We start from the raw sequence: 27,155 nt of genomic DNA on the forward strand, positions 1-27,155 counted from the left end.
ACAGCAACACCTGTTAGGGGAATTTATTATTGATTACATTCTTTTTCTTTCATTTCCTTCTATTAGTGTCATCCATATTGCTTACATGTAATTCAGGGGCCTCCTTACCTGAGTGGTTCAGGTCATGACTGACTAATAATTATTTTGAGCTCATTGTTTTAGGCCAAGTCCTGGCCTAACTAATTGTATTAGAAAAAAGCATTGTAAAAAGTTTAAATTGGGAGATGTAGAGTAAATGCTGAACAGAAAATTAATTAAAATGTAGATCGTTTGATGCTATCTAAAGCTTTTGTATTAATATTTTATTGTATAAGTAATGCTAGGGGATTCTGTTTGATTGAAAATATCTTGTAAAAGACAGGTTGACATTTCACAATTTTATGCTACCAATTTGGAAGTCAGTATTGGGAATGGTCGGTAGCAACTATTTATAAGGAAAAAAGGCCAGGATATGCTTCTACAGTGTAACTTCCGAATTCCGGAACTTCTGAAATCCGAACTTTTTCAGGGCCCCGAAATTACCAACTTCTGAATTCTGGAAACTTCCAAATTCCGAACTTTTTGGCAAGTCCCACAGGTGTTCGGTTTTCAGAAGTTACACTATACATGCATACCAAAAAACATCTCATTTTCTTGTGTTCAGTTAAAAAGTGATATATAAAAAATATTCTTGTGTTATTGTTACAGGAGGGTTACAGCTTTACAGTTTGATCTGAGATATATTGAATCTAATGCCAAGAAGTTCAACGAGCCGAAATCACAGATAGTAAAGAGTGCTCAGATATTGTGTGATGCTTTGCTCAATTTTATTGGGTAAATATTTTATATCTTTCAATTTTGATTAACCATTTGCCTGCTGGTGGCAATATACTTAACCTTTGCAAACAGTGCAGACCAAGATAAGCTGGCATATTGATGCCGTCTGATCATGGTTTGCACTGTTTGATATTCAGTCAGTATGTATTGAAAATTTTGAAATGATGAATGATTTTGTCGAGATTGTGTCCATTTAGAATATTTAGCAGGTCGAGGTTTAATCAGCTTGCTCCAAAAGATATTTTCTACATCTGAAATAATGTGTGCCTGGGGGTTGATCAGGACTAGTGTCAAACATGGAAACCTAAACTTAGATATAGGGCTTGTCATGTACCTGCTTTTTTTGTTATTTTTCAAATTATAATTTTATGAAAAAAGATAAACATTGAAACAATCATATTTTGGGGGCAAAAATTTGTTTAATATGAATTCTATCATGCTTAACAAACAAAAGAAACAATCAGTTTTTGTTATGATTTGTTGTATAGAAGTAATGTAGTTTTATATGAGACTTTTGGTTTATACAGATTTTATTTTAGTTCGATTGTGTAGGAAGCTTGAAGCTTATAGACACACTTTCAAATCCGTTCCTTGAACCAACCAGTACTGAGCATCAAGTGTAAAGTTTCTTGCTCAAGGAAACTAGGACCTGGCCCTGATGGGGTTTGAACCCATGTGGCTAGCGATCATTAGATTACTAGTCCAAGGTGTTAACCATTCGGCCATGCCGCCACTTAATATGAGACATTTATTGTTGTAATAGTGACAGGAACAGTACAGATGCATGTCGTATGATAAACAAGATGGTTCATGGTCGTAATATACAGTTGAGCTCAGATTCCGAGGACAGCGGTGAGGAGACAGAAGATTATGATACTCCGGGTACCTCTACCAGCAAGAAAAAATCAGTATGTTTGATTCAACTTTGTTCTGCTGAATTTGTAAAAAAGACTTTTCTTGTTTTAAATTGGGAATAGTCCATTAGTATTTTCAGGGATTTTGGGTGTAGCAATTTTCAAAATTGAGCAGACTATAGTATAGAGTCTGGTCTGACAGCATTCTTGTGGCAAATATCCTGGATTCCTCAGGTTGCAAATGTTCCTGATTCTGCCAGTGGAAAATGTCTTAAATTCCTAGGGTTGCAAATGTCCCTGATCCCCTCGCTGGAAAATGTCCCAAATTCGCAGGTTGCAAATGTTCCTGATTCCTAGGGTGATATATGTCTGTGATTCCCTCATGGGAAAATGTCCCAAATTCCCAGGGTTGCAAATGTCCCTGATTCCCTTGTAGGAAAATGTCCCAAATTCCCAGGGATGCAGATGTCTCCCATTCCCTGGTCTGCAAATATCCATGGATTCCCTTGTTACAAATGTTCCAGATTCATCAAAGATTTCAAAAAAAGGACAGTTCACCAGAACATTTTTTTGTTTGTTTTAAATCTGTGGGAAATACTATGAATAATTAGGTCAAATTTATTTAAGTTAATTAATGATGTAATATTATCTATCTGCATAAGGAAAGTTTTATTGGTCATTGGCATTAACAGATGACTTAGACAAAAAGACTTGCTAATTGACTATGAATATCTTAGGTATTGCTTTGAAAGAAAAGTAAAGTCTCATTGATTTTAACAAAATTATGCTTCTTTTTGGGCTTAGAATTTTCAGTAACATTTTCGTATCATGTGACTTTTCAGAGACCTGCTCTAGTCAAGCATACTGTCCTGTAGACAGCTCTTATATTCAGAAGAAAGCTATTTATTGCATATCAATGACTGTTTCCTGAAGAATTGTAGCAGACATAGATACAAACAAATTTCGCCCAATTTTATTTCTTTATCCAATGACATTTTAGAATGAGCCAGCTGCCAAGTCTGCCAGTGGGTCACGGAAGCATCGGCTATCAGTTCTAGGTTTGAATCCGGATGGCTGGAAAGTAGAATGTAAGAAACTTCTTGAGACCATTGTACAATGCGAGGACTCCGAACCATTCCGTCAACCTGTAGATATCAACATCTATACTGTAAGTTTATGATTATTACTGGTAGATATTGTACTTGTATGTTGAGATCGGTTTGAAGATGCCTTATAGGGTCAGTGTAAATTTTGTTATTACAACTAAACTTGACTAAGGTTGAAACATTTTAACTTAATGTATTTACATTATGTATGATGAATAACATTTACACAATACATTTTGGGATTGGACAGAAAGCTATAATAGCTTTTGAGTGTCCTCTCCCTGAACACTGCTGAATTTGGCGGCAGCAATTGCATATACCATGGGACCATTGCAGATCAAGACCAGTTGGCACAGATTCAGCACATTGGTTGCATTCTGATCATGGTCTGCACTGTTCCCTTTTCAGTCAGTACTTATTTTGAAATTTTTCCTAAAATGATGAATGGTTCTATCCATATTGAAAAATGGGCAAGTCTATTTAAGATATATTGTGTGAAAAGAATTAAGGAATTTCAATATCTAAGCATAAAAATTTAGCAGCTTACAGTATTAAGTCTGCACAGTCAGCACAGATGTGCATGTTAATAGAAGTCTACATACCAAATAAAATTTTAAATACATCGCAATAGCTTTCTTTCCTTAAAATAAAGATTCATTCATATTTTGTAGCAGACATGTTTATGATAAATGTCACAATAAGTAAAATGAATATTAATAAATGAAATGCATAGTGGATGAACGGGTCTACAAGAAAGATACAAGTTAAAATATATATGCTCTTTAGAAAGGTCACAAAGATCATAAGTAGCAGGTGCTTAGAATTGCAAGACAGGATACAGTGATCAGGATACAGTGATTGTGATCACTTTGAAAACAATGATTTTGGTCACTGTAAAAGTGTGCAGTATTATAAAAATACTTTATGTCTTACTGAACAAATCATATCAATAATTGACTAGAAGATTGTATTTTATTTTAGGATTATTACAATGTTATTGAATATCCGATGGATTTGAGCATTGTAAGAGAGAACTTGGAGTATGGTAACTACAAGACACCACAGCAGTTTGCCAAAGATATGTCGCTGATATTCTCCAATTCAAAGACGTATAACACCAACAAGCGCGCCAAGGTAAGATAACTCTACTAGTGGTTTTTGGAGTACTGTCTGTTGATGAGTCTGTCTGTCTACTTAGCTCTAAAGGGTGTTGTTTCTGGCCATTTTTTCCCCCCAAATTTCTGATAAGACACCAGAACTAATGTGGTGGGCCTAAATTTGACGCAATTTCTTCCGATAGGGAATTTTCAAAATTATGGAAATAACACTAACAACTGTGATATAACTGTGGCTTTTCTAAATATTTTTGTCTGTGAAATCTATATGGAATTTGTTTGAGATTTATGTATGTTCAAGTCTTTGGGTCTTTAACAAGTTTTCCTTATGATTCTGTGCAGGTTTTTTATTTTTGTAAAAAAATTTAAAAATACAAGGTAATTAGATCTAGGAACCTTGATAATGCATGCTGGTACTATTTACAGGTTGTAACAGTAACAAATAAAATGATATCATAAATTTGAATTTAAGGAACAAGACAAATAATCATGTTAAAGAATAGACACGATGACAATGACTTAAGATACATGTATGTCAGAGAATTTTTTTAATTTTTTAACCAGGTTTTCCGAAGGAAAAACTGGTTATTAGATTGAGGTATGTCGGCGGGCGGATGGGCGGACGGGCGGGCGGGTGGGCGGGCGGGCGTAAACAAATTTCTTCTGTGCGCAACTCCTCCTACATTTTTCAACGGATTTTGACCAAACTTTCACAGAAGCTTTGTCATTAAGTGACCTGGCGCATATTGTCGGGGTTTTGTGATTGGATAATATTGACCTAATTATGGCCCTTTGTTTTTTTTTCCTTATATAGAACATAGAGTGAATAACTTCTTCTGTGCCAACTGTTCCTACATTTCTCAATGGATTTTGACCAAACTTTCACAGAGGCTTTGTCATCAAGTGCCTGGCGCATATTGTCGGGGTTTGTGATTGGATAATATTTGACCTAATTATGGCCCTTTGTTTTTTTTCCTTATATAGAATATATAGTGAAAAACTTCTTCTGTGCCCAACTGTTCCTACATTTCTCAATGGATTTTGACCAAACTTTCACAGAGGCTTTGTCATTAAGTGCCCTGGCGGCATATTGTCGGGGTTTTGTGATTGGATAATATTTGACCTAATTATGGCCCTTTGTTTTTTTTTCCCAATATAGGATATAAAAGTGAACGATTTTTCTGTGCGCAAAAAATCTCCTACATTTTCTCAACGGAATTCGACCAAACTTTCACAAAGGCTTTGTCATCAAGTGCCTTAAAGGCATATTGTCAGGGTTTTGTGATTGTATAATATTTGACCTAATTATGGCCCTTTGTTTTTTTTCCTAAGTATACAGATTATATAGTGAAATTTTTTACCATGCGCAACTTCTCCTACATTTCTCAACAGATTTTGACCAAACTTTCACAGAGGCTTTGTCATCAAGTGCCCTGGCGCACATTATCGGGGTTTTGTGATTGGATAATATTTGACCTAATTTTGGCTCTTTGTTATTTTTCCTTATACAGATATATAGTGAAAAAATTCTTCTGTGCTGAACTCCTACATTTCTCAACGGATTTTGTTTCAAACTTTCACAGTAGCTTTTTTATCCAGTGCCCTGGTGCATATTGTCGGGGTTTTGTGATTGAATAATTTTTTATTTAATTATGGCCCTTTGTTTTTTTTCCTTATAAAGAATATAATTATAGTGAACACTTCCTCTGTGGCAATTCCTCCTACATTATTCATGTTTTACATTGCACATAGTTACATTGTTTGTTGCTTGTATTTGTATTTCAAATACAACATATTTATCTACAATGGTGATAATTGAAAACCTGGTTTCATGGCATTGCCATGTTTCTTGTTTTTTCAATATTTTGAAAAAGGACCTTTCAATCTTCAATAGAACTGTGTACAATTTTTTGGCTTTTTTATGCACATGCAATTTGATTATTTAATATTTCATTATGTTAAATCCTATGTAAATCCTATGTAAAACAGTAATGTGAACTTTTTTTTGTCTTTTGATATTCTGAAGAGAAAGTCACAGGTAGTAATTTAACCTTTACCCCTGCTGAAATTCTTAAATGGGCTTGTCTAGCTTTCTTTAATGGAACTGTCCATTATCAATTTGGGGAAATCAAAATGAAAATTTAAAGTTTGTCAGCCAATATTTTAGAGTGACGTCAGCTTGTAGGGAATGTGCAGGCTGGCCTGGTTCTATACTGATGGCAAAGGCTAATCACTTAAGACTCTAGCAGGGTAAGGGTTTGAATAAGGCAGGATAAACGAAAGCTGCATGGTTTATTTTACAAAATAACTTTGGGATTTACAGTGGCTTGTCGTCTTGTGTATACATATATGTATCTCATGATTCAGAAATTTTTTCAAGATAATGTTAGCTTATTATCAAGTTATCCAAACATTTGAAACAGAAGGAAGCAGTGGCCTAGTGTTTAAGGTGTCTGCCTCTCAACCCAGGGATCATGGGTTTAAAAACCAAAAATTGGGGTCACAGTCATGTTTTTTTAAGACACCTTACGGGTTTAAAGCAGATTTCAAAGTATCAAAATAAAAAGTTGCCAAAAAACTTTTTTCCCAATTGAGTTTAAAATAAATATTTTTAAAAACCTTTTTTGAACCTTAAAACTTTTGGGGACCCCTCTGTGGCTAAAGGGGTTTAAAGGGGGCTGACTTCATAACACTTGCCCTTCACCTGTATGCCTATCAGTAAATCTAGCTAGCCTACAGAAGGTCAATGTTTCTGTTCAGCTGCCCAGTCATGCTTGGAAAAATACATAAAATCTCCACCTATATAATTATGCTAGGCCATATGTTCTCTTTTCCCGGTGGCGGGGGGTAAACAAAACCCAAACACACAAAAATCTGCCCATAAAAACTGGAAAGGGCACTATATGCTTTTTTTAGTGTTTTGTTTTGGGGGTTATTCAACCCCCCCCTTTGGGGGTTTTTTGGTTTAGGTAGGGTTTTTGGGGAAAATTTGGGGAATTGTAATAAAAAAAAAACAAGATTTTTTATTTTATTTTTTTTCTTATTTTTTATTTATTTCTTCTTTTTTCTTTCATGCTTTTTTTTACCTTTTTTTTAATGCTTTCTTGAATTGTTTAATGATTTTAAAAAAGTTTAAATAAGTTAAAAAAAACAAAAACATTTAACATGTTATAGAGAATGGGGGGCGGTTTCTGACCAGGGGCCTTCAGGGGGTAAAAAATAAATTTTTTATTTTTTTTTCCATAAGTGCATATTTTTGGGCCCGTTATTTGAGCTGCATCACGACAAACCAACGTAATGCGTTTGCGACCAGCATGGATCCAGACCAGCCTGTGCTCCGCGCAGTCTGATCAGGATCCATGCTGTTCGCTTACCAACCCTATTACAAGTAGAGAAACTGAAAGCGAACAGCATGGATCCTGATCAGACTGCGCGGATGCGCAGACTGGTCTGGATCCATGCTGGTCGCAAACGCACTATGTTGGTTTTGTCGTGACGTTGCTCATTTATTTTGTTTGGATTGTTCTGTTTTATTGTGTTTGCTATTCCTGTTTTGTTGGTATTACATTACTTTGTACTCATTTAATATCCGATTTGAATTTTTATTGAAATTTCATAATGAATTACAGTAGAACTTCGGTAAATCGAAGTTCAAGGGACTTACGTAAAAAGTTCGACACATCGGGACTTCGACTTATATATAGGTCTGAATTTTTGTGACAAAATTTCGCTCTGACACAACGTTTACAAATGACATTACAAATGGCGTTACAAAGAAAAGGGGCGATAAGTAAATCATCTTATAGTACGGATCAGATACAATACTGTTTCGTGCGTGTTTAAAACAAAACAAGAATATTTTTTTAACAAAATTTATTTATTTATTCATTCATTTATTTATGTACAACAAAACAGGCAAATAAAACATGACTTAAATGAATACATTTTACTTTTTAATACACAATGAATAATGAGCACATTTTTTATTAACGAATATGAATATCACACATCACAATGTTTATAAACGATTATCATTAACATTTACAAAGAAATCAGAGATTGATGTCTGCTTACACTCACTTCTTCTTAGATAATATCTGCTGAACATAGAACTAATGTCACTTAATTTTGCGATGGCTCTTTCTGTCTCCGCATAACTCCCGATTCCTTGTTGGTGAAGAAAGTCCCTGACCGCATCTAATCCGTCCATGGCATCGCAAATAGTCACTCCAGATCTTGAAGGCAGCTCATCATCATCGTTATCATCAGGAAGGGTTTCATCGTGAGATTGACGTTGTGAAACAACGTTATTTATGATTTCCTCGTCATTGAGATCAGCGCATACCGGAACACTGTCATCTGCCGATGTGTATTGCTCAAACGATACACCAGAGGTCAGACGCCTCAGAGTTGACAGAGGTAAGTCATCCTCAGGGTCGTCCTCAATCATTTCAATACCGGAAACTGAAGACTGCTGGAATCCAGCATGTCGGAAGCAGTTAGCAATAGTCTGAGGACTGACAGCATGCCAAGCTGTTTTGAGCATGTACAATGCATCTAAAACCGAGATGCTTGTTTCTCCACCTTTTTCAATAGCTCGAAGCTGTCGTTGAATGACTTGCTTTTTAGTGAGATTTTTTATGACTCCCTGATCCATAGGTTGGGTCACGGATGTTGTGTTTGGTGGCAGAAATATGAGTTTGACAGATCTTAATCCCGTGATGTCTGGATGCGCAGGGCAGTTGTCGACAATCAACAGAACCCTTCGCGACTGTGCCGAAATACGGCGGTCAAACTTTTTCACCCAGTTAGTGAAGATTTCTGATGTGACCCATGCTTTTTTGTTTGCATCATATTCAATTGGCATTGTTTTTAGATTTTTGAAACAGCGAGGATTTTTTGATTTTCCTATCACAAAAAGTGGTACTCTCAGACGCTGTCATGTTTGCGCAGACCATAACTGTTAATCGATCCTTGCTCATTTTACCACCGTGGCACTGAACATCTTTAAATTCTAAGGTATTGTCAGGCAACATTCTAAAGAACAAGCCAGTTTCATCGGCATTGTAAATGTTTTGTGGCTCATATCCAGTCAGATAGGTCTGAAGTTTAGATTTCCACTCGGTCATTGCTGTGGAATTAGAGTCGACAGATTTTGCTTCACCACAAACTTTTTTGAAGGACAGTTCATGTCTTTCTTTAAATCTGTCAAGCCAGCCTGTTGAGCACTCGAAATCAGAAACATTGATCTGGTCTGCAAATTGCTTTGCTTTTTGTTTGACAATTTCACCAGATAGCGGTATGTTTTTAACCAGGTTTTCAATTTTGAAAATCCTGGTTATTAGATTGGGGTATGGCGGGCGGATGGGCGGATGGGCGGGCGGGCGTCAAACGAAATTGTGTCCGCTCTGTAACTCTTCAACCCCTTGAAGAATTTTTTGATGAACTTCAGACAAATGTTTACCACATCAAGATGACGTGCAGAACGCATGTTCCGCATGGCTGGCTCCAAGGTCAAGGTCAACAGTGACATTAACATTGAAAATCCTGTCCGCTCTGTAACTCTTCAACCCTTTGAAGAATTTTTGATGAAACTTCAGACAAATGTTTACCACATCAAGATGACGTGCAGAACGCATGTTCCGCATGGCTGGCTCCAAGGTCAAGGTCAAGTGACATTAACATTGAAAATCCTGTTTACATGATTTTAACTTGATTTGGCAGTCAAAGGTCATATCATCTTTGGAGGTAATTTAAAAAAAAAGATATGATATATTATTTCATGTCTACTTTGTTAACTTGTTTTTCATTATACAGAATTATCAATATAATTATAGTTGAACAAATTCTTCATGCTGCTGAACTCGTCCTACATTTCTCAACGGATTTTGTTCCAAACTTTCACAGAAGCTTTTTTCATCAAGCACCCTGGCACATATTGTCGGGGTTTTGTGATTGGATAGTTTTTGAACCTAATTATGGCCCTTGTGTTTTTTTTCCTTATACATAATATTATAGTGAACACTTCTTCAGTGGCAATTCCTCCTACATTATTCATGTTTTACATTGCACATAGTTACATTGTTTGTTGCTTGTATTTGTATTTCAAATACAACATATTTATCTACAATGGTGATAATTGAAAACCTGGTTTCATGGCATTGCCATGTTTCTTGTTTGATCTTGCATTAGAAAACCATTGCAAGAGGGCACTTTCTAACTCTGGAAATTTTGCCTTTTTGTCACGTTTGCGTTGTGGGCCAATGTCTGCCTCTGAAAACTTCTTTTTAATTTCATCTCTTTGTTTTAACCAAGTTGAAAGTGTATTTATTAATAAGGTGGAATACCAAATTTACTTGCGACATCTTTTTTCTTTATTCCCTTTTCTACTTATAGTATTGCCTGGTATTTAATTTCGTAAGTCTGCACATTCAGTTTACGCTTTATTCCTTGCTCTGATCTGACCGATCTAGCTATCCCCCCGGAATAACCGGGTCCTTCACTTGAGTGCTTCGGTCACGTTTGTGCGGCTCGCTATCCCCCGGGTTGGGTACCTGGTCCTTCGCTTACCAACACGTTATGAATCAGTAGAAATATCCATAATGGAACTAATTTGTCAACATTCATAAGGTTTATATTCGGAATTTCATATGACATTGAGAGTGATAACGATTTAAGACATAATAAAGGATATTTTTCACACATAGAAACGCATGCAAAAGCTGTTAAAACAAGCGGCTGTGTGTTATTAACACCTGTCAGATAAGATGATCGGCAATCATCTACGCGGGTGGAAAAGGTGTGAAAAAATATCTGGAGATTAAAAGGTGTAAAAAGTATTGAAGGACTTCGACTTATTTGTGGTAAATTGCACTCGATTTATTCTACACGGACCACAGAAAAAACTCGACACATCGAAAAATTCGACACATAAAAGTTCGACTCATTTGTAGGTTTTTATAAGGAATATATAGGGGAAAAAATCGGGACTTTCATTTTAATTCGACACATCGAGAAAATCGACTAATCGAAGTTCGACTCACCGAAGTTCTACTGTACATGTATAAACATTCTGTAAAAAATAATGTTAAATTACATAACGCATTAAAATATGTGAAATACCTAATGGGATTAATGTGCTAAATTACTGTGAGCAAATGGGCTGATTTTCTTATGTAAGACATAAGAAACAATGATTATGCAAATTTTTCTTAAGCCAATGCAAGACATAGAAAAGAATGAATATGTTAATTTTTGTGAATGATGTTGCCTTATTTATTTTCATTTTAAACTTTTTGTAAGAACCCCAGAAAGGAAAAGAAAAATGCCACTTTTTTCAGGCTAATTAAAAAGGATGGAAATATTTTTTTGTTTTTTTTAAAGTTTTTGTTTAAAAGGTTTTACTAAAGTTAAAGACTTTTTTTGAGACTTTTGGTTTTTATTTTTTTGAGGGTTTTATAGACGTTTTTGGGTTTATAAATTTTTTTTTGGGAGTCTAAAACAATTTACCCTTAGTCTGTCAGCCATGGGTTTGAAAATTCGTAATGAAAAGGGAAATAAAAAACTACATGGAAAAAAAGCTGGTTTGACGTCAAGGCAAACAGATCCAAACCCCGTAAGTTATAACCCCGGGTTTTTTAGTGTTTTTAAATTTGGGCATAAAAAATGACTTTTTGGGGTTTTAAAACCCACTTTTTTTTTGTTCGTAGGAAAAATTTGGGCATGTTTTTGGGTATTGTATTTTTTTTGTCTGTTTCAACGTATAAAAACTTAAGTGGGTAATTTGGGAAAATAAGAAAAAAATGAATTTCTTTTTATGCCTTAATTTTAAAAAGTTAAAAAAAAATTTTAAATTTCAAATACAACCCTCCAAGGGTTTCGAGGGAGGCCGACCCTCCAGTGTGGCAGTTAAAGTCGGGCCTGCCGCTCCCTTCTTCCCCGACAGTCCGTCCCCGGGAAAGTTGGTCCCAAAAAAAACGGAAAGGGCCACGTTTCAAACAATGGATTTTAACAGATTTTGAAAGTGAAAATCACCCGAAAAGGGGAAAAAAAAATTTACCAGGGCTGTCCATTTAGAGGTAAAATTTTAAACATTTTTTTTCGGGAAATTTTTTTTTCAAGATATTCCCAAAAAAAACTTTTTAAAAAAGGAACAAAATTTTTAAAGTTTTATTTATTTAAAATACCCAAAATAAGGACTGTTTGCAAAAAAAAAAAACATGTTTTTATTTACAAGCTTATAGTGGTTGCGCCAACACTGAGTGTGTCTTTATGCCATTTTTGTATGCTAGTGACACCACATCAAGATATATGCATGGCCATACAAAACCATTTTTACGGCTTCGCAAAAGCACTGGCGTGTTAATGTCAACTAAGACAGAAATTAAACTTACCTGTGAGTTCTTCAGCGGATGATTAATAAATGGCGAATTATTTTAAGTTAAGTAAATCTTCAGAATTCAAACAAGGGGTTTGAATCCTGCCTCGGCCTTAGGTGCAAATCTTGCCTTAGAGATTTGTTCAGATCCTACCTTGGACATGGGTTCAAATCCTTCCTTAGACTTTGGTTCAAATCCTGGCTCAGACTTGGGTTCAAGCCCTGCCTTAGACTTGGGTTCAAATCCTGCCTTAAACTTATGTTCAAATCCTACCTTGGGCTTGGGTTAAAATCCTGCCTCAGACTTTGGTTCAAATCCTGCCTTAAACTTGGGTTCATGCCTTAGACTTCAAATCCAACCTTGCACTTGGGTTCAAATCCTGTCTTGGACTTGAATTTAAACAGTGATGATAACATTGTCTATGCCATCATTGTTGAGAAAGTTATGTGTACAATCTGAGTTATGCCAGTTTATTACATGCTTTTCGGTGGTTTATAGAAATTTATTACATGCTTTTCGGTGGTTTATAGAAATATATCAGTGATATAAAACTGGTAATTTCACTGTTTAAGGTATTAGGACCCTAATGGGCACTATCAGGAACTAAAAAATTGACATCATAAGTCAGATGTATACCTTAAAGTACACCTGTATGCAAAATTTAAACAGAGTTTACCGTACGGAAATCAAGTTATGGCCACTTTTCTGAACTCAAGCTAGGATGTTATGAGGGCCCTTTTTTAGAAAGTAGGAACCTTTAAATAATCTGCAATAACATTCTAATGAAAGATGATTTCCCATTAATTTTTGGTAAGAAACAAATAGTACCATTCAGCTAACAATTCAAATAAGCAAAATTATGGTTTCTACTTAAAATTTATGAAATCTGTATAAAAATGTTACCCTACCCCACCCATTTTTACCACGTGTCTGACCATTTTTCTACTTAGGGAGCCTAATTTAAAAAATTCTTAAAATTTATTCAAATGAGTGCCTGTTTTCAAAGTTTCCCTAAATTTTTAAAAAAGTATATTGGTTGATCTTGTAAAATATGAAATACTTTTACCGTCTAGTTTTGATTATATTACACTTTAAAAATATCAGGTACCATATTTATTACTATATTTAGCATAATTTAGCCAATAAATACCTATATAAATTAAAAAATCAAAATTAAACACTTTTTTCTTTCCAAATGGGACATGAGAGATACATAAATAATGTTAAAAGAAAAAAAGAAAGAAAAAAAAAGTTGACCCTTCTGGGGATTGAACCCATGGCCCTCATTTTCAATGTAGTTAACAGTAGTTTTAGCCTATTTGAATACTCTTCAAAGCGGAGGTAATGCATTAGGGTGCTAATACCTTAAAACAGTGAAATTACCACTTTGATAATTTCACTGTTTTGAATTTAAGCCCCTTACGTTGTTTCAGTGAAATACCAGCGTGCACAGTACTGGGTACCAACTTAATGACGTGACGTCGTAAATGACGTCACGTTGTTTTATTATTTGGCGCGCTTTTCATTCAGTATTAGGTTAAATGTCTTTTTAAAACGTTTCTTTGCATGTAATAAAAAGAAAATTTGTTTAGTTTAGTGTAAGATTGAAATACATTTCACCTTGTGAACACCAAAAATTCATATTTCACTCGTGGCTGCGCCACTCGTGAAATATTCATTTTGGTGCTCACTCGGTGAAACATATTCCGATCTTACACTGAACTAAACAAATATCCTCTATATATCGGTGAAATATAAAACTGATAATTTCACAGTTTTAAACAGTGAAATTATCAATTTGATAATTTCACTGTTTTGAATTTAAGCCCGTTACGTTGTTTCAATGAAATACCAGCGTGCACAGTACTGGAAAACTTAATGACATGACGTCATGTTATATTATAATTTTGCGCGCTTTTCATTTAGTATTACCGGTACGTAAAATTGTCTTTTTAAACGTTTCTTTGCATATAATAAAAAGAAAATTTGTTTAGTTTAATGTAAGATCGAAATATATTTCATCTTTCACTTCTGGCTATGCAACTCGTGAAATATACCTTTTGGTGCTCACTCGGTGAAATATATTCTGATCTTACACTGAACTAAACAAATATCCTCTTTATCACTAAAGATTTCGATGGTTAGCTCCATTCCAAATTTAAAGCTTGACACATCAATTACTTGAATAATGCAGGCAAAAGGCTTAATGTTTTTTGTTTTATTTTTGTGACAGAGAGTCGTACTGTACAGTTAACAACAGGTTACAATGACAGTGATCTAGAAAACCAGGAATTTCCCGAACCTAAACCCGATTACTCTGATGATGACTTTCAGTTGCAGCCTCGTAAAGCAGGGAAGAGAAAAGGTAAAATTATAGATTTATACTGTTGTTAATGACTTTAAATATAAACCTTCGTCAACTATATGTGATGGTTGTGTTTTAAGAATTGTCAAGAATAAACATAAAGACAATCAAGTGTCAAGCTTGAGCTTTTTGAAATTTCCAATTAGGGGCGTTATACCTAAAAGAGACTGAACAATTAAGTGTTTAGTAATTACACAATATATGCACAAAGTTATGAAAGGAATGTTTACACACTGTATGAAGTCAAATTTGACGACAGTAAACCAAATGATGTCATGAACATCAATGTAGTTCTACACACATGTATTTGTATCAAATCTCTTTCTATCAGCATGTTAGAATGGCAAAAGATATTAAATAATCTTGTGTTGAAGTACAATGATGCTTGGTTTATTGTTCAAATGCTTTGTAATTAATTATAAAGGCCTATTTGGCCTGTGGTTATATTACCAGGCATTTTAGCTCCAACCTTGCATGATTCTGAAACCATGCACTTAAAATTGATATCTATTTCCGAAACAATTTTTTTTTACTCTGAATAACTATCATTCAAGAAATTGAAAATACTTCAATAATACAGTTACCATGGTAGTTTTGGAGACCATTTTAGAAAAAGATGAAATCCTATCATTAGTCATATTTTTCCCCATTACAGGAACAGGAAAGAGAACTCTGTCGAATGGCTCTTCTCAAAATTCTCAACAAGACGATCCTAACTCAAGATACTCTACACGTGCTCGGACCGGAACTATCAAAATGCGGAAATATACCAATGAAGGGTTCTTCACAGATGAAGATGATAATGAAAATATGATAAATAAAGCTGACACAAATAGTGCTAAAAGATCTCAAAACAATGGTGCTCGGTCATTCGGCCGGGCACATGGTAGTCAGGAGCCAACGGCAGAAAGTGAGGGAGAGAGTGATAGTGACACTGAAATTGAATCTCCGACGTTGCCCACCAGATCTCGGACTAGGTCTCCGGTAAGGTCACCGGTTAGGTCACCAGCAAGACAATCTAAACGTGGCAGGCGTCTTATAAAAGTAGAATCAATGAATGAAGATGAACTAAGTGACACTGAAAGCGATACGGAATCGGATACACCAAAACGTTCAAGAAAACGCGTAAGAGGCAGAAAAAATAAAGACCGGAGAAAAAGAATTAAAAGAAATAGTGAACCAGTTAAAAAGAAAAGAAAAACACGTGCAAATACTGATTCAGAATCTAAAACTGAAGATGACAGTAAATCTGAAGAGGGATCCAGTCCAGAAGAAGAAGCAGAAGATGACTCTATCACGGAAGACTTGAATTCAGACGATCATAGTCCAGTGACAAGGTCACGGGCATCTCAGGGATCTCAAAATACACGGGGTCATTATAGTGAGAGTGACTCAAGTCCACCAGGTAGACTTTCACGATACGAGAATTCCAGTCATGAGTCACAGCATTTCGTTTCAGGGTCTCGGCAGGGTAGGCGAACTCGGAATCAGGGGAAATCTACAATAAAGTATACGGAAGACAGTGGGAATTCGGAGAGTGATGATACAAGTGCTGTGACTGTAAGTCAACGGGGTCGTGTGCGCAGACCAACAGCCCGTGCGCGAGCCATGTATGACTAGTGTTCAGTGAAAAAAACAAACTAGAAATACCATTGATAACTAATTACCTCAGATTATGAAATTTATGTAACAAGATGACTTCCAATTTTCAAAATGTTACGATGTTTATATGTGATACGTAGCAAAAAAATTTATTTGAACAAAGTGAGAGAGAAAAAATGTTACGTTTTATATGAGAATTTTGAGATTTTTTTTTTTTTATTTGCCGAGAAATGTGCTTTGGATTTTCTAGTTAGCCATTTACAAATGTGTTCAATTTTTGTGAGGTCATATAACACCATTTTTTCATATAAATTTATTTGTTTCAGTTGTGTCATGTCTGTCTAGATTGTTTCTTATATTTAATTTTTTTTTTTTTTTTTGTCTAAAATTTATAAGTTTTGGATTCTTATATTTATAACTTGTTTTCATAATAGAGTATCATACATAAATGGTAATATATTGGAGAAAATATATCAATTTTTTTTTCTTCTTCTTCTAGTCAACTTTGCTTTCCCTGTGTGAAATCAGTCAAGAGTAAACAAGTCAAAATGGCCCACAGGTTCATTTCCATTTTTTATCAAAGATTTGAATTATTTTAATAATTAAAACTGCTACATGGACTGAAAAAAAATATCTTAAGTAATAAGTAATTTACAATTTCCAATAGATTGTTTGGGGTGTTTTTTTTTTATTTTAAAAAGAAATTTAAGATTTCATAATTTTATATTCATTAAAATTTATTTAAAATCTAAAATATATTTTTCCACTATTTTTTTTTTATTGTATTAAAAAAAAAACATCCATTATAATGAATATTTTACACCAGATGCAAGATAATCCTTAGATAAGGTGACTATGCCTTTCTGTCAAAAATATGTTCTTTAACACTGATTTTTTTTTCAAATTCTACTTAAATTTAAATTAAGCAATGGTTGCATTTTACACAGGGGATAATAATGTGTTTCGGTACTGACAACCACTTGAATTACATGTAAGACAAAAACGTCGTTTTTCTGGTGTCATTTTTTTTTTATTTCAGTTTTTGTTTTTCAAAAGTAAAATAAAATTGATCATGTATGACTAACCTTTTTGCTCCATTTTGAATCTTTTTTATGAATTTACGTAATTTATACTTTTAAGAAAATTAATGAACTCTGTTGCGAGAAAATTTTACAATTTCAAGAGTGAAAGACTTCTTAGCTGTTTGTGTTTATATAAAGTTATTTTTTGAAGTTATCTTTAAAGCAGGATTGATCTTGGATAAAACAGGATTTATTCATGAATTTGGTTTCTACATTTCAACAGAACTTTTGAAATAAAGACATCCAACTGCAGATCATTTCTTTCATATGTTTTGTTAAAGATATTTTACAAAATGTTTAAAATATACTTTTATATAAATATATATTGTTATGTGATTTCCTTACATCATATAAGAATACAGTGTAATATAATAAATCCAGGTACTGTATATATTGTCAGCTGGATAAAGCTTTGCCGGATCTCCAGTCATTACGTCACATGGTTAGCAGCAAAACAAAACTACATATAGGCATCTGGTTGGCTTCGAAAGTGAATCTTGGCTCGCTAAAGCTCGTCAAGAAAAACCTTCTCGCTCACTGGATAAATTGTCTCCATTTGACATCAGCCATGTATTCACATATCTCTCCCTATAATCTTAATAGTTCTGGACCTCATTTTTTCTCTCTTTTTGGGTTTGACTTTACCTTGGACTTTGGTTCAAATCCTGCCTTGGACTTTGGTTCAAATACTGCCTTAAACTTTGGTTCAAATCCTGCCTTGGACTTAGGTTCAAATTCTGCCCTTTGAACTTGGTTCAGATCCTGCCTTGATTTTGGTTCAAGTCTTTTTTTGACTGGTTCAAATTCTGCCTTGACTTTAATTCAAATCCTGTCTTGACTTCGGTTCATATACTGCCTTGACTGGTTCAAATACTGCCTTGACTGGTTCAAATACTGCTTTGACTTTCGTAAAATACTGCCTCGACTTTGGTTAAAATCCTGTCTTGACTGGTTAAAATCCTGCTTTGACTTGGTTCAAATACTGCCTTAAACTTGGGTTCAAATCCTACCTTAAACTTGGTTTCAAATCCTGCCTTAAAACTTTGGTCAAATACTGCCTTGACTTTGGTTCAAATCCTGCCTTGGACTTTGGTTCAAATCCTGTCTTGACTTTGGCTCAAATACTGCCTTAACTTTGGTTCGAATACTGCCTTGACTTTCTTAAAATACTGCCTCGACTTTGGTTAAAATCATGCCTTGACTTTGGTTAAAATCCTGCCTTGATTTTGTTCAAATCCTGCCTTGACTTGGTCTCAAATCCTGCCTTAAACTTTGGTTAAATACTGCCTTGTCTTTGGTTCAAATTCTGCCTTGGACTTGGTTCAGATCTTGTCTTGACTTTGGTTGAAATCCTGCCTTGACTTTGGTTGAAATCCTGCCTTGACTGGTTCAAATCTTGCCTTGACTTCGGTTCAAATACTGCCTTGACTTTGGTTCAAATCCTGCCTTAAAACTTTGGTCAAATACTGCCTGGACTTAGGTTCAAATCCTGCCTTGGACTTTGGTTCAAATTCTGCCTTGGACTTGGTTCAGATCCTGCCTTGAGTTTGGTTCAAATCCTTCCTTGACTTTAATTTAAATCCGTCCCGACTTTGCTTAACTTTGCTCGACTTTGGTTCAAATAATGCCTTGACTTTCGTACAATACTGCCTCGACTTTGGTTAAAATCCTATGACCTCGGTTTAAATCCTACCTTGTCTTGGTTCAGATCCTGCCTTGCTTAAAAGGAAAGTAAATGTTGAGTATAAAATTATTACTTGATTACAAATGGCAGGAAGTAACTTGTTACTGGTAAAGAAGACCTCGAGTGCTCGATCCTTCATGCATTATTTCAGACACAAGCAAAGTAACCGAGGAAACTGAATATAAATATTGATTATCCACTAGCTGGATATTTTTAACATAATAGAAGTCAAAGCTCATTGTAGAATTCGAACCAGCAAAGGCCTTGGATTGGATTTTTTGCTTCAATAGAAAGATAGGTAGCTGCCTCTGTTTCAAATACTGGTTAGACATTTTTTGATGAACCTATTTATCTGATCCATTTCTATTAAAATTTGATCAGCAACGTTACGCCCTTAAGGTAGTACACCCCTAATGGACACTGTAAGGAACTGTTAAATTGACACCATAGGACAGTTATGCCTAAAATGTCACCTGTATGCAAAATTTAAACAAAATTTACTGTGTGGTTTATGAGTTATGGACATTTTTCTGAACTAAAACTTTGCCATTAGAAAGGCTCTTTTTCAGAAATGAGGAAACTCTAAATAATCTATAATATCATCATTATGAAAAATGTTTTCCTATTGCTCATTGTTAAGAAACAAATAGTGACATTCAGGTAAACAAATTAAACAAGCAAAACGATTGTTTCTAAACGAAATTTTTTTAATATGTATAAAAATGTAACCCTACCCCACCCACTTTAAACACTTTGACCATTTCCATATGTAAAAAGCCTTATTTAAAATATCCTTAAAATTTTTCACAATGAGGGGCTGTTTTCAAAGTTTGCCTAAATTTTCTTAAAGGTATATTGGTGGGTCTTGCAAAATATTAAATACTTTTACCGTGCAGTTTTTATTTTATTAAACTTTGAAAATATCTGGTATCATATTTGCTATCAAATTTGGCATTATTTACCAAATAAATACCTACAATAATTATATAATTAAAATGAAACACTTTTTTCATCCATTAAGGGTCTGAGTGATTCATAAAAAATGTTAAAAAGAAAAAAAAGAAAGAAAAAAAAATTGCTCCTTCTTGGGTTTGAACCCACGCCCCTCAGTTTCAATACACTTGACAGTGATTATACTCGTATGCCCGTGAAGCAAAGGGGGACTACTGCGTAGGAGTTTGTTCAATAATGCTACAGCAGTTGTCGCCCCTGCATTGTGTATATTACTTGTTCCAAATTTTACATCAAACTTTACGAATGTAAGTAATATGGTATTATAAACCAAATGTTATGAAATTGTGCAGTCCAAAAAGTAATTTTATCATAAATTAAGCATATTACTCCTCTAAAATTTTAATTTTTAATAAAAAGTGACGATCCCCGAATCTGATATTTGGCTTGCGAAAAAACTATACCGTAAATCTATATTTATTCATTAGTCTTTAATATGATTCTAGGCAGGCAAATTTACTTAGATTTTCAGCTAGTGGGTTTGCATGGTATATCGACAAAAATATGTTTTTAATTTAAAAAAAAATTCATAGAGCCATTAGTATATACTTTTTAAAGATATTACTGTGATCTTACTTTTTGTAACACAGTATTTATTTGCACATTTTAAAAAAATGATAAAACAATGACCATCGCCAAATTTCAATGTGATATTTCAATATTTGTGCCACGTTTTTTAATTTATTATCAAGTGACGGCTATAGTCGAGATACAAACCATGTCTTGTAAACGGACCCGGTCATTTGTAATTACTGCATCAATAAAGGTATTATCGTCTGAAGAATATGTCCCACAATTCAATTAGCAATGAGCACCGGAAGATGCGCCTTGATGATCAAGATGACATGTGCATGACCTCGGGGTCAAACCGTTGCAAGTGTGCATCGGCATGCATGACACCTGGAAAAAAGGAATTACAGGTGAGAGAGGACAATAAGGGCCATCAAATATTACATTGAAATCTTTGACCAGATATTCATCAAACATTTTAAAATGAAGATTTTCCCGTGTCGGAATTATTTAAACAGCGGTCGTGTCAGTTTAACAAAACAATAGAGATTACCGCTTCACAAATGTGGATTTTTGAGAGACATGTCTTTATGTTGTCCTCTTGTGAGAAGATTTAGCAATTTTTGTTTGTAACGAGGGGTTCTGTTGGCCGTGTCCCAGAAAAGAATAAAGTTCAACAATTTTCATACTAATATTTTGCCCATACAACTAAGCTGAATGTTTTCTAAAGGCGTGCATCACAGAAAGGGCCAAACACACAAATGAATATAGGAACATTGTCAAAAGTTCATTTTAATTATATTATATAACAAAATTACGTTTTTTGACCTATATAGAAATAAATTAGTTATTAGGTAGCACCGTAATATGGGGTTTAGCTAAAGTTGTTTTTATTTCTTAACAGTTTGTCAGAAACAACAGTTTATCATCCGAAATAACGTATGTTGAACTGAAAAGGTTACGTCACTGCCCTTTTAACACAACTGTTACTTCAACTAAAATGGGGACAGACGTGTGACCCTTTCACCTTAGGAGAAAGGGCCGTTACCAAGATCCCTCAATATATAGCATTTAGCAAATCGTCTTTTATTCTTACGCGGTCACTTTAAACCATGCCAATTTAGCTTAAAGAATGTGGTTTTGGTCATTTAACAGCGGACAACTGACGTTACAATGGGGCAACAGTTAACATTCATTATCAAGCAATTAGAGGACAAATGCTTAAAAGAGAATGTCCAGTTTTAATCTGTCCGAAGATTAGTTAATACAATGGCCGTCTCGTGGAGCACGCGGCACATGCCAATTTCGTACCCCCGGGCCGAAAACAGCACTTCACGGTAATTTTCGGGCTCTAGCCATTGAAAACCCGTCAAACCACGGATCCATCTTCCTGTCACATCTGTGACGAATTATCCCTTACATCATCTCCCACAGGTGTGGTTTTAAAATTTGGTGATAATTCTACGGATTATTTTTTCACAAATTTTCACAAGTAATGAAAATATATTATATATTCTTTCGTCACTTCCGTCAAAACATTAAACTTTATTTACTTAACTATATTAGCACAAAAGAGCGATGTTTTTACTTTGGAGTATTCAATAAAATATTACATCATTTGATGATTGAAACTTTCATCAGAAAAAACACAAAATTTGCCTTTCTTACATAGATCATCTGGGGCACTTAAAAACTGAAGAATATGCACAAGATGATAAAATTTTACGCAGTAATATTTTGAAAATCGTATTTTTCTACAATTGTATCCTGAATTTTTAATGAAAAGCGCTGCAACGCTTTTCAATTTTGAGTTCATTTTTTCCACACATTAGAATAATTATCCAGGAAAAACGGAGTGGCCGAATGACTTGAAATTCTGCACACTAGTTATTATTGGTCTAGACCTACATAGGAGTATTAATCTCGAAAAAAATATTTTCCGTCATGTCAAAAAAACAACAACAAAAAACAACTCAGTGGAGTCTCTTTAAAAGACTCTGATGCATTCTAGTGTACCATGGGTTCAAGCTGTACACCAGACAAGACTATTCATGAAATTTCCTCAAATGACATAAGTACTGCAAGGTCAAAGGTTATAATGATTTTCTTCTAAACTCAAACCTATCTCTGAAACATTTTAATTATTGGTCAGAAACCGGCACATAATGAAAATCCTGAGATCCGAGATAGATCTCAGGAAAAAAGTTTTATAACCTTGAGGTTAGGTTATTTACCAGATTCTGACCCGACAGTCAGATACATGAACTTGTTTCATGATCGTTTTAATTTGCTCTTAAAACAATTCGTTAACAAATGGTTTTAAACCATACTGAGCAGAAATACATGTAGTCGGCATCAGCTCTCTGCTATTTTTTTTAGGTTTCTCAACACATGATTTACTGATGAAAATAATTTTATCTTCAAGGAAAAATTTAGTTTTCTGAATAATAATAATAATAATAATACGAATAATGATGATGATAATGGTGATTATGAAATAAATCTTGTAATTGGTTACAAAGTTATTTCCTAACATATTTGTATGTGCAATGCAAAAAGTAGATGTTGACTAGTTTGAATTTATTCTTAATTCTTTGGAATACGTTCTTTACTTTTAGCAAGTAATCTGAGTAATCTACATGCAATGTATTAAATAAGTCATATATGAATGAAAAGAAAATGTGAATGGTCAGCAGTTATGTCCGGAACAAACTCATTACTGGACCACTATCAGATTATCACATGATATACACCATCATTGACACCGGTAACTTGTACTTACATCCTAGTAGGAAATAGCTTAAAGTGCAGTTGTCAAAGATGTATATGTAATAGAATACATTCAAACCTGGCCTTAAAGACCATCTCTAAAATTAAATTTCAGAGGTTATTAAGGAATTATTTAAGCTAAAACTCAAATCTCAGGTATTTAATTGGACAGAAACAGCCAAACAATGTAAGTTTCACAGACAATTAAATTTGAGATTTGAGGCAGAACTCTATGGTGGCTGATTTGTGCAATGTCCTATTTTCGTTCCATGGGTTGCCTGGCGAAAACACAAAAATAAGACAAACTGGTGAAAAAACGAGGATACGACAAAGTGGTGATATTGCTGTATTTTCGTGTTTTCGTCTGGCGCCCTGCGGAGCCAAAATACGACATGGAACAAATCAGCCGCCATAGAACTCAGCAAAAAAGTTTTATAACCTCCAGGCTACAGAACTAGAAATCTTTCATTATTGTCAAACGTGATATATTTTGTTCTCGTTCAGTTTTTAATAATTTACACAAGAAACTGGCAATTAATTCTCTACCTTTATCATGTACAATGTACAATATCCCAGAAAAGAAGATGAGACTGTTCAATATTAGTGTAATACTGTAATTACCATAAAAGTTCAAGTTTTATCAGACCACAAGGATTTGCACGCTGGCCTTGTTCTAGGTTGACAGCTGGCCTTGTTCTAGCCTGGTAACTGGCTTTGTTCTAGGTTGGCATCTGACCTTGTTCTAAGTTGGCAACTGGCCTTGTTCTAGGTTTGCAGCTGGCCTTGTTCTAGCCTGGTAGCTGGCTTTGTTCTAGGTTTGCAGCTGGCCTTGTTCTAGGTTGGCAACTAGCCGTGTTCTAGCCTGGCAATTGTCTTGTTCTATGTTGGCAGCTGGCCTTGTTCTAGCCTGGCAACTGGCCTTGTTCTAGGTTTGCAGCTAGCCTTGTTCTTTGTTGGCAACTGGCCTTGTTCTGGATTGGCAGCTGTCCTTGTTCTATTGGCAGCTGGCCTTGTTCTAGTCTGTCAACTGACCTTATCAAGGTTGGCAGCTGGTCTTGTTCTAGCCTGGTAACTGGCTTTGTTCTAGGTTTGCAGCTGGCCTTGTTCTAGGTTGGCAACTGGCCTTGTTCTGGATTGGCAACTTTACTTGTTCTATTGGCAGCTGGCCTTGTTCTAGCCTGTCAACTGACCTTATCAAGGTTGGCAGCTGGCCTTGTTCTAGCCTGGCAACTGGCTTTGTTCTAGGTTTGCAGCTGGCTTTGTTCTAGATTGGCAGCTGGCCTTGTTCTAGGTTGGCAGCTGACCTTGTTCTATATTAGCAGCTGGCCTTGTTCTAGGTTGGCAGCTGGCCTTGTTCTAGATCGTTAGCTGCGATAATGACTTGCGGATGCAATATAGAGGCGGGCATACCTGCTCATCCGTAAAGTCTTAGTAGATTTTATACCGTCGGCTGGTTGTTTATTCACTCAAAGTTGACAAGTTCAATGTCAAAACAAAGAATGTTTATTGCAGTAAGTCAGCATGACTAGTGGTAATACACTACATGTATATAGAATATTTGTCTGCCACTTATCTTGATACGTTGGGAATTGTGTGAAAGTTGTAAGAGTGCAAACCCAAGCACTTTTACCTAAATATAACAGCATGTAAATTTGGGTGAAGTATTTGCTTTCCGATTTACTATATTTGTGTTAGTATATAAGAGGTGTGGGAGTGTCCAAGTTAACATGACCTTGACCGCTCGGTGTGACCTATATGGAATATATGAATATTTCCTTATATATTAACTATGTCAAGCTAAAATTAACGATATACATGTATATATACATGTATATATGTCAGAGTTTCATACTAACTAAGTGCACAAAAGAAGGAATGCATTTTATTTTTAAAAACACACACACACACAACTAGACTAAACCAAAGACTAAAATATTTCATGATAATAAGTCATATACATGTACATTATTTTGTATAACTTTCAAAAGCTGTTTATATTTTACTTCAAAATAAAAATTAGAAAATAAAACAATTCATTGTTCAAATATTCATATGGAACATCCTGGTTTCGTTTTCTTGATTTGTAGTAAAGGATTTTGTGTTTAATGAGGGTCCATTCGCCCTTTAAACAGTAGACATTTTATTTTATTCATATAGGCTTTAAAGCCGCCCATGACACAATAACGAACAGTACAGTATGTAGCAATAAACTGTGTGGGGATGAGTAGGAACCCTGGATATGTCGATGAAGGCTTGAATAGGTCTGTTTCGGATGATAATTTGTCAAATAACTGAATTTTGAAACTCTAGTAGATAATAAATCTAATAAATATCAATAATTAAGCATTAAATTATCTTGAATTATCGCACAAAACATTACTAGGTTTTATGTAATGGGCAAATTTCACTATTATAGGCCGGATAGTATTTCTTATAAATTAATTAAACGAAAATAATAAAATACTTTCTATAGCCTGTAATTTTCGAATTATGTCAAATTTGAGAAAAATCGTAACCAATATCTTAATTGAAACATTAATTCGATATTTCATGGGTACTTATTTTTACTTGTAGACACATGTTAGTTCAACAGCAAAACAATATACTGTCACGTGACCACTTCTTTAAGTGTCCCGTCAATTAATTTTTCAATTAATTTTACAAAAGTTCGACACTTAATGAAAGGTATACTATAATTTTACATATTTATTAGATAATCGAATTAAACCGCTCAGTGGTACTATTTGTTAACGAATTCATACGCCCAAAGTTTGTCACCTACGTGCCATACCTAAAATACGTAATTACGTGCCCCTTAACGCATGAAAACTTGTTAATTTGATAAACTTATAAGTGATTTATTTACAAGCATACTTAACTTTATTGGATTTCCTTATTTGATATTGAAAATTAATTACGATCGGTATTCATCGCTTTACGTAAATGTACAAAAAAGCTGTTTTCTATTTAAATTTGTATTGTAACGTCATATATGGACTGAAATTTGATTAAGGAAAAAACGTGAAAAGAAAAATGCTTTAATAGCTTTTTTAAATTTTATTAACAACTTTTTCAAGGGTACAGCTGAAATTTAATAAACCAAGTGTAAGCTGTATAGCACATTTAAGGATATTAATACTTCAATTATATCCGGTTAAATGATGTTTCCTGGAAACAAGCAGACTGTGCAGTCATACCACGCCGTAGTACATTTGCAGCAGACGAGATTTTCACCTGTATATTTATCGTTTGACTTGCGCTTTGAAGAAACAGTGCTTTTTGTGTTCTGGATAGACCATCTTTTAATGCATAATTCCCAACCGTTCCTTTCTTTATAAAAGCAGAAGTTCAAGTCGCAATTAGTTAATGAAGAGTCCATTAAATGAAGTACTTTTTTCAAATATACTCGACCCTTGGTGGACTTCAAGGGGTCATATATGGTCAGTTACCCTTTTCTGCTCTATTCATCACCATCATCTGTAATGGACAGTTGTTTTTAAATGACCATTTGTGAATGTATTATTGTCGTCTGTCAGGCGCGTGGCAAATACTTCCTATTCAAGGCGTTTTATTTCAAATTAAGAACGAATGGCCCTGTTGAATATTGCTTATTTCAACATCTGCCGAATTTACGACCATAAAGCCACTGAATACCGATACATTGCTAAAGAAACCAGTTAAGATAGAGGGCCCTTACATTTAACTACCGAATATCACATTTAAATAACTGAACCGACCACCTGTACCATGTGTAGCGATTCAGGTCAGATGCCCCTATTTTTCCAGGGTTCATGAACTGATTAGGTCAATGTTCTTCTATAGAATATATTAAAATTCAAACATATGAAGTTTGCCCCCCCCCC

At 34.7% G+C, this 27,155-nt stretch overlaps 3 protein-coding genes across 5 annotated transcripts in view; 2 read left to right on the forward strand and 1 right to left on the reverse strand.

The window, feature by feature from the left end:
* Positions 1-3,935, forward strand: part of LOC132728024 (bromodomain and WD repeat-containing protein 3-like) — a 42,001-nt gene extending 38,066 nt beyond the window's left edge. For all 3 annotated transcript variants that reach the window (XM_060713632.1, XM_060713635.1, XM_060713634.1), the window contains 4 exons: positions 688-813; positions 1,580-1,724; positions 2,671-2,838; positions 3,758-3,935. In XM_060713632.1, coding sequence (XP_060569615.1) covers positions 688-813; positions 1,580-1,724; positions 2,671-2,838; positions 3,758-3,919 — 601 coding nt within the window. In that variant the 3' untranslated portion in view covers positions 3,920-3,935. The remainder of the gene's footprint in view (positions 1-687; positions 814-1,579; positions 1,725-2,670; positions 2,839-3,757) is intronic.
* Positions 3,936-7,909: 3,974 nt separating this feature from the next.
* Positions 7,910-8,758, reverse strand: LOC132728027 (tigger transposable element-derived protein 4-like). The gene has a single exon (XM_060713638.1). It carries the CDS (start codon positions 8,756-8,758, stop codon positions 7,910-7,912), a length of 849 nt encoding a protein of 282 aa, XP_060569621.1.
* Positions 8,759-14,455: 5,697 nt separating this feature from the next.
* Positions 14,456-17,639, forward strand: LOC132728026 (pre-mRNA-splicing factor CWC22 homolog). Its single transcript, XM_060713637.1, has 2 exons — positions 14,456-14,634; positions 15,290-17,639. The coding sequence occupies exon 2, from the start codon at positions 15,391-15,393 to the stop codon at positions 16,252-16,254; it is 864 nt and encodes a 287-aa protein (XP_060569620.1). The 5' UTR covers positions 14,456-14,634; positions 15,290-15,390; the 3' UTR covers positions 16,255-17,639.
* The last annotated feature ends 9,516 nt before the right edge of the window (positions 17,640-27,155 follow it).

This window comes from Ruditapes philippinarum, unplaced genomic scaffold (genome assembly GCF_026571515.1).
Source record: "Ruditapes philippinarum isolate M1 unplaced genomic scaffold, ASM2657151v2 ctg74_1_1_1_1, whole genome shotgun sequence".
Lineage (NCBI taxonomy): Eukaryota > Metazoa > Mollusca > Bivalvia > Venerida > Veneridae > Ruditapes > Ruditapes philippinarum.